Source organism: Acanthopagrus latus, chromosome 9 (assembly GCF_904848185.1).
Source record: "Acanthopagrus latus isolate v.2019 chromosome 9, fAcaLat1.1, whole genome shotgun sequence".
Taxonomy (NCBI): domain Eukaryota; kingdom Metazoa; phylum Chordata; class Actinopteri; order Spariformes; family Sparidae; genus Acanthopagrus; species Acanthopagrus latus.
In genome coordinates this window covers 22,247,885-22,262,510 of record NC_051047.1, presented here as the reverse complement: position 1 = coordinate 22,262,510, position 14,626 = coordinate 22,247,885, and the positions used below count along the sequence as shown (strand labels likewise).

Below are 14,626 nucleotides of genomic sequence, written 5' to 3'. Positions count from 1 at the left end.
ATGAAGGTGCCTGTGAACTTGCTCTTTTGTTATTGTCGACGAGAAGCCATAAAAAAAAGGGGGAACACCGTAACTTTTCCATATCTGTTAAATATCACAACATTTCTGAGTCTTGGTTCCTGTCGTTTCTGCTGTTGGTCATTAACGCTGTTCCTCACACTGACATTTCCTGTTTCATTTTCTTATTCCAGAAAGCTCATTTAGACTCTGTCCGCATTCTTTCCTCCGTGCAAAACGTTCATGAGCGCGATCATTGCCTCGCCAACTTTAGCTGCTTCTTTCAATTTCCTGCAGTGTTTTATCAAAAGCTGCATTTCCACAAAAGTACAAAAAAAACTAAATAAAAACACCCAGTAGTTTGGCAAATTCTACATCAGAGCGCAGACAACAAGGCGACTGGCTGTTCTGACTGACCAATCAGTGACCTGCAGTGTTTTTACTCCAGCTTTTAGTGAGGGATCAGTGAGTTGGGTACCACAAGAGAAGTGCAAATGGAAAAACAGGATGGAACAGAACAGTTCTTTTAGCTTCATCCACAACTTGTAATCACAAAAAAGGCAACAATTACCGTGTTTGTACCAATGGGCACTGATGAGGGGAGCTTACATTATATTTTGCTCGACCAACAACTTCTACAGGAGTTAAGACTTCGTGTCAGATACGAAGCAGGGGTGGAACTTGATTTGAGAACTAGATCCACAGTGAAACAGTCAGTCAACAATATTCAATCTCGGCTGTGCATTAGTCTGGTAACGTGCCTGAAAGTTCTATCCAGCAAAGAGAAAAAGTCTCTGTGATCGAACATCTGATACAACACTGGTTATAATCAGCTTGGACAAACTCTGCGCTCAACAAATCCCTCCGTCATCACTTTGACAACCATCGCTGGACAAACATTTAATCAATCTGGAGCGTGAATAACTGATACCAAAAAATCTCCAACTGCGTAACTTATGAACCCTTATCAGAGCAAGCTTGTGTAAATTGTCACAGACTTCATTAAACATTAAACATATTTAAAAGCCTCAACCAGTCGGACCCCCGTAGCGCTCCTCAATTACCATCGCTGTCAATTACGACCACTGGGTGTGAGTCATGCTTCTTGGCAGATGGCCTTATTGTGCGCAGGGTTAGGTTAACAGTCATTTGCTGAGGACACAACAGCGGTTAGGAGCGGCGTGTTTTGTCTCAGAGCTCAGAGTGAAGGACGTGGCGAGGTTTTCTCAGTGACCAGGAAACAGAGAACGTGGCAACAAGGAGATCAGTTATCAAACTTAAGTTTCCATTTCCTTTAACTGAGAAAGCCAAAGGTCGTCTTCACCCCTAACACGGACAAACACACGCACGCACACACACACACACGCTCAATAGCATGTCTAAACCCAAGTGGCAGCAGACACCGGACTGAAATATAGACTTGAACTATGACCCGGAAATATTTCAGTTGTAACTGTGCTGTTTTGTGAGAAGCACAAAACAAGGCAACAAAAACTGGGTTTCAAGTTAATGGTCCCATTTTCTTTTAGAGCTGTTCCTTCTATTTTCTAGCAAATAGAAAAAATTGTAAATTATGGGAAAAGTTCCAGCTCACCAATTTGCAATAAGCCCATCTTGTTATATCAAAATGACACCTGTACTGCTCAATATAATTAGTTTGTTAAATAACTACTAGACTATTAAAAATACACTAAAGCGTTAGCTTAATCTATATTCTCTGACAAAGGAATAGTTCAACATTTTGGGTAATACGCTTATTTGCTTTCTTTTACAGTTAGCTTAGAATAAAAACATAAAGAAAGAAGAAATGGCCAGCCAGAAGTAAAATGAATAAATAAATGAATAATAAAGTGCCAGACTGTTTCTTGGCAGGGTGGAGCAACTTCCTAAGGTTTTCACCATAATGACGAAACTCCAGAAAGTTACAGTTACCAACCAAGAAAGAGCTAGCTAGCTGGCGAGTCCCCAGGTAAGCCGATTCTTCCCAGTCTTAACGCTAAGCTAGGCCGTCTGGCAGCTGGCTGTAGCTAATTTATGGCGCGTATATACACAATTTTCTACACTAACTCAATCTAAGGGAAGCGAGCAAAGGATGCCCGTTAATCTTGCTGGTTTTCAATATGTCAATTGATATTGATTTGCGTTTTTCCACTAAGCCAAGCTAAGCTAACTGGCTGCTGGCTATAGCTTCTTATTTACTTATGCTAACTGGCTGTAGCTTCATATTTGAGAGTCGTGTCAATCTTTAAATATAACCCTTGTAAAGAAAGGAAATAAGCATATGACCTGAAATAAGCAACTATTCCTTAAACTATCATTATTTAACATTCAACACAGCAGCGACACACTCAGTTGCCATTTTATCAGGTACACCTAGCAAAACACTACCGCAGTGTCATACAGGATCCCTGCAAAAATCAAGACTCAAACAGTATCTAGCCTAACCTCATTGATATGAATGGGATGGGGAAAATATTAAAAACATCTTTTAGTATAAAGCCTCCAAAAAAAAAACATCTCTCTTCAAAACATTTCATAGTGATCTTCATGGGGTCAACTGCAGGGCTGCTTCATCAGACTGCTTCAGTTTTTGCTAGGTGTACTTAATAAACAAGCACCCTGGGTGCTATGTTAAGATTCAAAACGATGCAAAGGCCTCTTTAGCATCTTTTCAGCCGTGTGACTATGCTGCACACAGGGAACCCTGAATCGTCTTTAACTAGGAGCTAGATTAAGTGAATCGGAGTGGTTTTTTTAGATCACGGCATGCACACTGGCACAGCAAACAGGCCGGTGGCAGGTGTTACTTACTCCATCCTGGTGACCCAGACACAACACAACAGTCAGAGGAGAGGAAGGACTTGAGAGTGAGTGGAGGGTGAAACAAGCAAGGATATGAAAAAGACATGAACATGTGGGGGTGGGGGGATGTGAAGGCATCAGGCAACAAGGCAAGGGCATTTATTTACACTCCATTTAGTCTATACAGTGCACTCAAACTGTGTCTCACATGTGTTTGCATGCACACTTATCTACATGCAATGGCCAATAACATGACACATATCTAAGCCGGGCTATTTAATGTTGCAGAGGTATCATATACATTCCGTTCACTGTGTAATATCTTTGACAGCTAAGCCATAACATGTATATAATGTGTTTATAATGTGCGTTTTTCCTTAATGTTGCGGCCATCTCTCTACTGTGAAATTCAGATTTTCATACTGAAATCACACGGGCACCAAAAATAATTTCTACCCCTAGGGAGCAATAAAGCTGAACTAATCTGATCTGATTCAGCATTTGGTAACTGTTGATAAGCTCCTCGCAGGTACCGAAAAACACGCACGCAAACAGCCCGGGGGCAAAATCCTTTCTGAATGCAATAAAACGTTTGGTTGGTCAGATTCTGTCCTTGTGGCTTATCAAGCAAGGAGAGCCTGTTTTGGATTGACCATTTGTCTTACCTCAAATATCTCAAACCCATAGATGTCGAGCACGCCCATGACCTTGTGACGAGTTTTAGCCTGTGCCTGCAGGGAGAGAAAATCGTTAAATATTAGAAAAAACACTGTGATCGTGGTGTACCGCCAAGTCTGAAGACAGAATAACTGATTAAAATAGCTACAAGGAAATTTCACTTTCTGGCTTATTGGGTGCATTTATTTTTGAAAGACGTAATGTATTTTTAATAAAATGTTTTTTCTTTTTTAAAACCCAGCTGATAGCAGCATGCATGGCAATGAGGTACTGTATCATTTTGTGGCCACTGAAGATTAATAACTGTAATATGATGAGGGTGAAACAGAGTAAACTTTTGTTTTAGTGCAGCTTCTCTCCTCAGGCGCTGAGAGGAAATTCCGCCATAAAAAAAGTACTTTTAAATTTAATCTGATCCGGTGACAGGCAATAAAGGAGACCATTTAGGCTTTTTAGATCAACAGACGCTCCGTTCTCCCACAGAAAACACTGCTCCTGAAACGCCTCGCCAGTAATCTCGCCTTTAACTTTGTGACATCACACTACATCACCATGTCAGGCATTTGCATTATTTATTGCTGGGGGCTTATTTGACACATAAATAATGATTCAGCACAGCTGCTCTCTTGTTGTTAGCGGTGATGGCTCAGGCGTGTGTGAGCTGACCAATCAGAGAAGAACGGGTATCTGGGAGGACTGGTCTTTAAGAAACAGGGGCTAAAACAGATGGAGAGAGAATACAGAGCTGCTGCACTGGACATACGAGAAAACTGATGTGTTCTTTTAGCACTAGAGCATGTACACTGATCTAAGTAGAAACCAAAATAAGATTATAAATCAGAAACTGAGCGTAATATGTCTTTTATAAAAGTATATATAAGCACTATATAGAAAGAGCTGCTCGCTGATCATCTTGTCTGCTCATGTAGGTCATATACAGGCAGGCATCTGTATTGAAATGTGACCGTCTCAAAACCACATAAAAGCTCCTTTTAGTGCATTTAAATCAGCTGAAATAAAACAGAATATATTCTTCACATTACTTACTTTAATGCTTTCATTGATCCTGGTAACCAGCCAGCTAAACAGACGACTGTAGAGATTTTTGGCGAGGGCGTCTCGGGCATAGTAGGCCTGTAAATAAACACACGTTACTGGACCATTGATTCAATTTCATTAGATCACTGCATACTCAAAAAAATGCTTTATACAAATCCTAAACACTAAAATTTGGGGAAAAGAAAAAACAACCTTACAGCAAGGAAACCACCAACGCATGTTTATATCTCTGAACCACTTACACTTCTCATTTCTGGACTCAGAGGGGCCCATGTGCTTGCAGCATCCATGCTCTATGAACAGTGTGAGTGAACTCACTAACCCCTAAGACTTGACCTACATTCGAATTACCAGGAGGAATACGGCTTATCTATAATGGAGAGGTTTTCATGTAGCATTGAGATGGATGAGAGTCGGCAGGCAGAGGAGCAAGTGAGGGGGAAGAAATGGCCCTTTATCTTCTTATGCGTGTGTGTGTGTGTGTGTGTGTGTGTGTGTGTGTGTGTGTGTGTGTGTGAGAATGTCAACATAAGTAGGACAGACATGCATTGGTTTAACTGGTGCAAGAAACATTACGACAGTAACCCTCCCTCTGACCTGGGCCACATTCAGGGTCGTGGACACTTTCTCCAGCTTAGCCTCCACTGTGCGGTAGCTGAACGCCCTTTCCAGCACCGACTGTTCGATCCCCAGCAGCTCACACATCTCCTTCAAATCTGCAATCACAGATATAAAGATGGTGACGATAAACAACCAGATTTTGCAAGGAAATGGAAAACATTCTCCCCTTGTTATCATTATTCTTATTCTATATTGTTGTTAAGGCCAAACGTGAAGCCTGTAGATTAAATTGTAAAGATACAGTTGTTAACCGTTTTTCCCTCATTTCAGTGGAAAATGTTGTTTTCCTCTAAAAGCCAAATAAATAAACAGTCTTTATATCTTATCTTTTTCATCCCAATACATTTTAAAACATCTGATTTAGTATAGGATAGTTAAAGCATAATATTAACCCATGACTCAGGAAATATGGCTCAGATGCTACAGTAACCACACAGCAAGGTGTGTACACTTTCTCTGGAAAAGTGTCACAAAGATGGATCACAGAGTGAAATATGCAAATGAAATATTTGCCTAAAGAGGACAGCTGTGGGAGTGATAACACAAACAGCTCTTGTCAGGCAAATCACAAAAAACAAACACGCATTTGGTGACGGATGACTGTAGAGGAGGTCACAGCAGCCAAGAGGAGGCAGTGGCTCAACATCACGTTGTCATGTAAGAATTTTTTTTGTAAAAATATTCCAAGAATTTATCAGAATTCAAATACAAGGAACGAATGAACAGCTTGAGCTTGTCTGATATTTACCTAATCATGACTCAACACCCAGATGGCTCAGGTATCAAATACATCAAGCTGGCAAATTATAAAAAATCAGGCAGAAATGACAGGCTGACAGATATTATTTTCATTTTGTTGGCCGTTGAACTAACCATTCTTGTCTTTGATGCGACTCTCGTCGCCGCCGTTGGAGCGCGAATCTGGCTTGAACTCGATGTTGCCGAGCTTCAGCACGGCCGCCACCAGCTCCAGCACCGACTGCACCTCGTCCTCCATGAAGCCCACGATCTGCATGGCATTCTGGGAGGGCAGGAAGCAAATACGACACAGATCAAATCACATAGCTGAATCTTACATTCGAAACGTGGACGCAGGATCGCACAGTGCACCACTTCAGTTGTCGTCATGGAGAATGAGGTAGCACATTCGAGCTGCACCGATTGATAAGCCGACCAGATCACAGAGTCCTTTAACCTTGAATTAAAGAGAACAATCTCTTTGGACTGAGTTCTCTGTTTAGAGGGAATCCAGGCTAAAATAACAGTGCATTTTATTACAGAACACATGAGGGTGCCAAGAAGATACAACAAAAACAACAAACAAAAACACATAAAAATGTTATCTCAACCTGCCAATAAAAAAATGAATCGTGCGACAAAAACATCACAGCTTCATGCTTGTTGTTTGCTGTGATACTGAAATACATTCATATCTGCTCAAATTACACGTAAATGTTAAACTGAACATTTAACTACACACCAAGTGTGGCCTCTCTTGGCTTTGTAACAGACGAGGCCACGTGGGGGGACTCATTGTTTAGAGGGAATGTCCTCTTGTGTTTCCGGTGGTGAAATGCAGCTGTGTGGGGGAATACTGTATGTGAGAGGTGATGAGAAGCAGGATGTGTAATACAAGGACAGAAGTAAAATAGGATGTGACAGAGCAGACTGCAGAGGCGTATACAGTAGCCGAGCAGAGCGCTGCTGCAGCGGGACTGGTAACAACAGAGCGCAGCAGAAATATTCTCTTATACTGTAGACATAACATCGTGTGGAGGAGAAGAAGCAGCGGGCTGCATAATCAGACAAGAACCTGCATGTATGTGGACAAACTTGTTTTAATAAAAAAAAAAAGAAAAAAAAGAAACTGGTTTTCTCTTCGGAGTTTCTGGAGTTTCCCAGGTTTTACCCCGGAGTTAGTTCACTGTCAAGTTCAAAGTTCACCTGATTTCACAACAGGTGGGAGGGAGTCTGGTGTGGAGTGTTTTCACAATCGGAGAGGACTGACTTTTTATAATACACACTCGGTTGGTTTTGTTATGTCGAGGAGATAAGAAGAAATCAGACCGCCTCTACCCTCTGTACAGGGTTTAGATTAACTCGGCATGATGCAACGAAGAAATGTCGTTGCCGATCTCCACTGGAGTGTGTCTGTGTTTTTGATTGAGTGTGTGTTCTCGTTGGTCTGGTTTTTGTGAGGATCCATTTGTGTTTTCAGAAAACTATTAACATTTTTTTTTTCAGAAAAGAGAACAATTCTATCAGACCCCAGTCACTGTTTGGGGTTATTCTTAAAAACATCAGAATAAACGAACAGACGAATAAATGCGTGTGTGCTACTCACTCTCACTGTCCTGAAGTTGGCTGCATCATCCAGCCCGTTGACCGCAGCGGAGTCCAGGCTCAGGTAGTTGTACTTGCTGAAGTCCCGATCCAGCTTCAGCTTCTCTGTGACACACAAACCATGCGGTTGCTGTTTAAACTGCATTTGTTTTAAGCAGCTCGGCTGCAGGCAATTTAAAACTTATTTACATTAATTTTACTTGCACGACTCACAGCTAGAAAGGGCCTGATAAAAAAAGCTAAAAACTACACAGTCTTGTGATGATGTTTATAAGCTGCATTCTTCAAGAACAAACTAAATAAATCACTAAAAGGCTCCATTAAAAAGGTGAAATATGCAAGAATTGGCCAGCAGTTGAATTCCGACTCCAAACAGAAAGGGGGGCAACATCAACAGAGTAACTATAAATTGCCGCTAGCTATAGGTATTAATAAAGTTATTTGAACACAGAGTCTTACGTAATGCACCTTTAAAGTATAAATTCATCCTTCATCATTATCTAATTCTACCTGAAGACAATGGAAAGCTGGGGAAGGTTCATAGCCCACAAAACATTTCTGGAGCTTCACAGCAAAGAAGAGTTGAAGCATTTTGATAAACAATTGTGGTAGATGGAGACTTGACTACAAAGTTACTACAAAGAAGGTTCTGTAAAACTGATCCGGCATAATCTACGTCTCTGAATACCCTGGGATCCAAACATTTAGAAAAAAAAAAAAAATAGGCCCCTTTTAAGCCTCTGAGCTAAAAACATTAGCGTGCAACCCATGTGCATGAGCTCATTTGTGCATCAAAAATGTAAATAAAGCCTTTCAAATCAATTTCTGTTGGCTTCTGGAGTGTTAAATTACACCGGATGAGCTGTATGGAGCCATTTTGTGTATTTTTTAGGATGTTCCCCATCGACTCCAGTTGTTTGGCAGAATGCTGCGAGTCATGAAAAGGTGTTGACAGTGACTGAATTTTCCTTTTGGGGGGAACTTGTCCTTTAATACAAAACGATCAAACCTTCGGGCCATTGTCAGTCCAAACACCATTTCTGCACAGTTAAAGCTCCGACTGCTGTGAACATTATTCCGGGAGATCAAATGGCTCTCTTAAAAGCCCCCCTATCTAGTAGCAAAGAAATCTATTCCTCTCGTGGGTGCATGTGTCAGATTTCATTAGCGGCTGCATTAGCTACAGCTGAATCCAGCCCCTCTGATGTTCGTGCTCTGGAGTCAATGACCATTACATTGTTCTGCTGTGTTCAGGACATAAAACAATGCCCTCTGTCCACAGAAAAGCAAATAGAGGGAACAGGTTTCACGGCTCGTCTTTGTTCTCTGCTGCTGTTTGTTAGGCAGGAAGTTTGGCCCATTAATGCTACAGCCATGTGTTCCTGCCAGCTGCGATCCGGCCTGAAAACATTTATGTAAGACCTTTAGATGAGGAACGGCGTGTCGCTGCTTCGAGATGACAGTTAAGATGAGGTGAATGATAACATGACATTCAAAAGCCCTGAAATAAGGAACCACAAACTCCAGGCTCGTGTCAACCACAGCAGTCTGGTGTAGGACACCTAAATCAAAACAACAGCAGCGGTAGCTACTATGACGTTTGATTTATCACTTCCTGCGAGCAGCGATGTGTATATTTCAGGCAAACAGGCTAAATATATATATACCGAGCACAGTTTGTGGTTTGGGCTGATAAGAAGGTTGGATTTCAGGTCAAATCACCGTTTCTCTCAGCCTCGAGGGCCCCTATAATCTTCGAGTTAGGTTCGTCCCTATCCACGCAATTTAAAAACAAAACAGTGATTCTTCCACTCGGCTCCCATTTCTGCCGTTTTTCTTTTCTTTTTTTTTTTCTTGTTTTCTACGACTTACTGAGTGTGTCATCGGACGCTCCGGACAAGAGCTGATAAAAGATGTGGAAGTTCCTCTCTCCTCGTGGCTGTTTCACCACGCGGGACTTCTCCAGCAGATCTAAAAGTGTAGAGGACGACAAAAAGGAAACAGTGACATATGATGACAAAGAAGTACATTTCCTTACAGTAGTCCTCACAGGAGTCTGTGGTGACTCACTGAGGTGTCCTTGAGCAGTAAATGTGGGCCCGGCCTCCTTCAGTAAGGAAGCCCCATGTCTTTATTGAGCTCAGAGGGTTTCCTGGTGTTCTGTATATTTCTGAGTTTCCAAGGTAACCAAACCAGTGTTGGTAGTTATTTGTGTTTGTATACCGACTGCGAGAAGTGTAGCAGGAAGAAACCACACGGGGATATGTCTAACGTCAGCCCTTTTTGCTTCTGGGCTACCAACCAAGAGCAACAGTACCTGATTAAAAGGGGACCCATCATCTGCTCACCACATTAGACTGAGTATGATTTAATTAAAGACCAACTGCAGAGCTGAGCATCTGAGGCTGCTTGAGATTCCTTTTCAGTGGCCAATCCGGCTGGATAATAGCCCTCAATTCATCTGTTCACAAAGCATCTTATTTTAGGAGACTTAAAGATAGAATAGACTAAACCTGCGTCATGTGTTTCCCTCTGTTGTCATAAAGTTCATAAAAATGCTCAAACCCATCCAAGGTAAGGGTACGTTTCATTCGGTCGTCTGTTGTGTGATTAGAACTGGATACAGAGCCAAAGGCAGGGCCCCGTTTCTTGATGTGTTGAGCGAAATACCTCGAAGTCCGGGGATAAAATCGCCCGGATCTTCCACGTTGCTTCCAAATTGCGCGGCAGCAGAAGTGGCACACTGTGTGTTTAAGAGTTTACATTTCACCGAAGTGGACGCATCGTGAAAAGATCTGCTCCGGGCGCTGTCAGTCCTCTGACTTAACAAACTCTGACTCACCCGTCTGTGGGTGCTGAGAGGACAGAAGTGCCACTTTTGCGCTGTATCTGTGGACACTCTCCAAGCACATAACTCGAGAGCCCTACACAGAGACCTGGGGGCTGTCAGAGTCAGCGGTGGATCAGGCTGAATGGGAAAGCTGTTGCACCGGCTGCCCACGAATCACATAAGTAGGAGCCAGGACATCAATAATAAAAGGACCCCGAGCTGTGCTCAAAGACACAGAGGTATTTAATATCTCTAAAATGTTTGGTCTCATTTCTTTTTTACCTTTGTGTAGAGTCTCTCAGTCTCTCTTCCTGAGGGGACTGAAGTGACCTTTCCCGTCGTCTCCAGCCGAACAGCTCAGTCGTCTTTTATTGCTTTTTAGAGCCGCAGCTTCCCATTTTTGTGCAGAACAGCATGCTGAAGGGCATTTATTACATGCGCCTTTCACAGTATGTTCCTCTCCCAGAGATAAGCAAACACACATTAGAGCGGGGAACAATATCCTGTTATGTTGTGACAAAAGGCCTCGGCTGTTTGGCTGCCAAAAACTTCCTTCCACTCTATCATTACCAAAAGCTACCGCTCTTTAAAAAATTACAGCTATTCAATCTCAGTCGAAGGAAGCTCTGAGGATTTGAAGGATGTATAATCAGGAGACAATAATGAACGGAGAGGTGAGGAAAAAAAAAAAAAAAAATCAGTCCAGCCTTTCCCCACAAGAACATCCTAAACCATCCGTCTAGCCAGCCCTCCAGCCATGTCTGAAGCAGTCACATGTCCAGGCTCTTCTTCACAGACATTCCCTTGTGTCGGACTAACTCTGGTCCAACAGACAGAGGTTCATTTGTGCCTTTGGCCATCAGCTTCTCTCTTTGTTTCTGTGACCTCTGGCAGAGAAGTCAGCGCAGACAAAACAATGTGAACAGAGGCAAGAAAGAAAGAAAAAAAAAAAAAAAACAGAGGAAAGAAGCTGTGTCAGTCAGAGTCAGCGTTTTGTGCTGGCTGGGACCGAAACTGGTTTCCATGAGGCATCCATCAATTGTTTAAGCCTTTAATGAAAAGCCCAACTGCACCTCAACTACTTGAACATTTCAATGGCCTCTTAAACTGCACTTGAAGATGAACAGCAGATGCTTGTTCGCCCTATTCAAGTTTTTTTTTTTTATGCGTGTTGCTAGGAGAGAACACAATGAGTGTCGGGTTGGTGAGGACCAATATTGGAACAATATGATTCAGATTAAAGAAATATGATATTATACAGATTTATTTTATTTCAAGGGCATTTTCATGTTAGTAGCACTCACAGTTGCTGATGACTCCACCCAGAGGATCTCCTTTGAAGTCAAACTCAATGTCCATGTACTTTCCCTGTGGATCAGAGCGCAGCAGTTAGAACTGAACACTGATCATGAGACAGTGCAGATTTATTCAGTGGATAAACAACACAAAAAAACCCAGTTGATTACATTAAAGACGATTGATTTGTGTATGTATTATCGTGTGAAACATGAGATCATTTGCATACATGTCCAGAACGGAAATCTTGACGATCGATAACTCATAAAATAAGACATTTTGCCACGTTTTTAAGAGTGAAATGCGATATAAACCCCTCAAGCCCCTCTGTAAAAACCTTCAGGATACAGATAGGAAGAAAACTAAAATGTCTGGTGTATGTAAATGATGATGAAGGGGAGGTTCAAGTTGCGGAACAGCACCAGTTTCCAAGCTACTCTAGAAATAACTGGCCTCTGTGGAGGGAAAGCCGCCCCCCCCTCTCCCTGCCAGCTTCTTCTACTGGACGACTAAAACAAACCATTTCGGTTGTTCTGTCTGAGTCTTGGAAGTCAGAACAAAAAGTCCTGTGTGTTTGATTTTTTTTTTTTTTTTCCCCTCCTCGCTCTGATGTATTAATAGCAGACGTGTCCTCAGTCAGAGCAGGCCAAGCTCCGCTGGTGAGTGGGCTCCGGCCAAACTCAATAAGCCCGCTGCACTCAGCAAAATGAAGCGAAGGTTTGATTCATAGGTCTCTGATAAACCGATGGAGCTCTGATGAACTGGTTTTGCAGTGGGGGAGGCCAGAGGTCATCCACTTGAGGTTTATGCCAGGGGCACCTAAATATAAACAGATCAGGGGGATAATCCTTTATAATACGCGTTATAATACAGCTGCAGGGCCGAGCACTTGTGTGTTTGTGTACCAATACGCGAGCATGATTCCAAAACATGCTGGGACAACGTGGGTCCTCGCAGTTTCTGTGTTGTAGGCATCAACATGATATTTCAGGTATGACTTTTTGGGTTTGGGTTTACAACACTGCTGCAAGTTCCTCGGAAAAAAACGACCCCTCTTTTGATGAATTCACAGCTAAATAAACATTCATATTGGACATTCACTTGACCACAAGCAGTAAGGTAAGGTAAGTAAGGTTGGGGTTGATCTGATGTAATATCATGTCATAAGGGAGGAAACTAAAGCAGGCAGCTGCTGCTGCTGGATCTTCTGTGGCAATACAGATCCAGAGAGTGTGAAAATGCCCTCTTGGGAAAACACAACACACCCTGTATTCTTATCATACTTCCACTAACTGGGAATAACACGTCGTCTGCCTTTGTGCCCGTCTATAAATCATTCTCATGATGCCATCGCTGAGGACTGCAGCTTCCTCATTTTCAAATCACAAGAGAGTTGCACAGTTAACCAAAAGATCAAACAATCTGAATGAAATTCTTTTGTTAAATTTGGAGATAAGTAGAGATTTGGCAACCAATCATACGAGAGTTTTCTCAGTCTTTGGGCAGAGAAAGGCTGAGTGCTCTTGGCCTGCGCTGGCATTTAGCCACGCTTTGATTTGATGTACAGCAGCGAAGGTCGAAGGTCTCGTCCTCGATGCCGCACTAAAAGAGCATTTACAAAGGCAATTCAACATGTGCGAGCGTAATGTATCAAGCGTGCAAGGCCTGCTGTAACTGAGGCGGAGCGTGGGCGGGTGTAAAGTATATAATATACACACTTGCACTTGTGGTTGGATAGAATCACTGACTGACTGAGAAGTGAGGAACAGAGCTACCGGTTGCAGATCCTTCTCAAAGTTCAATTTAGTTCATGAGTTTAAGAGCCAGACTGACACGAGCACATTAATGAAACTCACCGTGAGAAGAAAATTAAAAGAAATACAGAGAAGGTGACAGAAGTGGGGAGTTAAACACTCAGAGGGTTTATTTTGAGGGAAGAACACAGATGAAAGCGCGGGATTATGTGCTAGCTTGAATGAAGTCTGAATGAAAACATCCAAGCTTTGCATAATAGTTTTCGCCCATGCGCCCTCATTAGAGAAGCAAATCATCTAATTAAACAGCACTAGTTGTTCATCAGCTCTGGGGAGGATACTTACAAATCTGGAGGAGTTGTCGTTCCTCACTGTCTTGGCGTTTCCAAAGGCTGAAAAAGGAGAAAAAAAATAAATCGTAACAGGACACGATGAGACCACACTGATGCATGATTCATGGTAAGCCATCAAAGAGAAAGCTGTAGCTTGTTTGCAAATATTCCAAACGTTATTAATGATCATTAACACCGAGCCTCACTCCTGCGAGCTGTCAGTCACCTAAGATCTGGACATCGAAGCCATTTGTACCGATGAAGCCCCGCAATTCTGCACGGATTAAGCGAAGCAAAGCACCCGGGCTTTCCGAGCTTAGCGAGGACTGAACCTTTCTGTCTCACTCTTTCAAGTCAAAGAGCTTCAGTAAGTGCCGGCGCTCATAAACAAACCGTAACAAACATGGTGATTGAACACGCTTGTTGTGCGGGAGCAAGTTAAATGCACTACATAGCCCCGTTTTATGTGCACACGGAGCGGTATCTTTCAATCCGGAGGCCTCACAATTCCCCTCTAAACCACACTTCTAGATTAAAATGCTATTAATGTGTCATGCATCGCGGCGCTGTTAGCATAAGCGCTCCATCGCTGATAACAGCTGATTAAAGTGTGTTTAACTCTACCGTTAAGAAAGGAAAAGAAATTGAGGGTGACAACGGAGCCAATAAAAGACTCGGAGAGAATCAGAGAGAGGAAGCATCAGACAAACTGTGAGTTGCACGAAAACTGTGCTTTCCTCCCCCCCCCCCTCTTTTTTTTTTAAGCAATTAGACAGGCAGGGCTAAACTCTTGCAGATGTGCAGGGCTCCTGCAGCAACTCAACCCAGGAATACAGCTTCATCATTCATGGGCATTTCCTGTCCACTGCCCCCAATTAAAATACAGCTGTTCCTGTGCCAGCACTGAGCTGTGG

General features: G+C 42.6%; 1 protein-coding gene across 4 annotated transcripts in view; it reads right to left on the bottom strand.

Moving 5' to 3' along the window:
• The window catches only part of myo1b (myosin IB), a 67,141-nt gene that overhangs the window by 17,819 nt on the left and 34,696 nt on the right, over positions 1 to 14,626 (bottom strand). For all 4 annotated transcript variants that reach the window (XM_037108872.1, XM_037108873.1, XM_037108874.1 and 1 more), the window contains exons 6-13: positions 13,726 to 13,772; positions 11,635 to 11,698; positions 9,373 to 9,471; positions 7,502 to 7,605; positions 6,031 to 6,178; positions 5,134 to 5,252; positions 4,525 to 4,611; positions 3,465 to 3,530 (exon numbers count right to left, since the gene is read on the bottom strand). In XM_037108872.1, the coding sequence (XP_036964767.1) occupies positions 3,465 to 3,530; positions 4,525 to 4,611; positions 5,134 to 5,252; positions 6,031 to 6,178; positions 7,502 to 7,605; positions 9,373 to 9,471; positions 11,635 to 11,698; positions 13,726 to 13,772 (734 nt within the window). The remainder of the gene's footprint in view (positions 1 to 3,464; positions 3,531 to 4,524; positions 4,612 to 5,133; positions 5,253 to 6,030; positions 6,179 to 7,501; positions 7,606 to 9,372; positions 9,472 to 11,634; positions 11,699 to 13,725; positions 13,773 to 14,626) is intronic.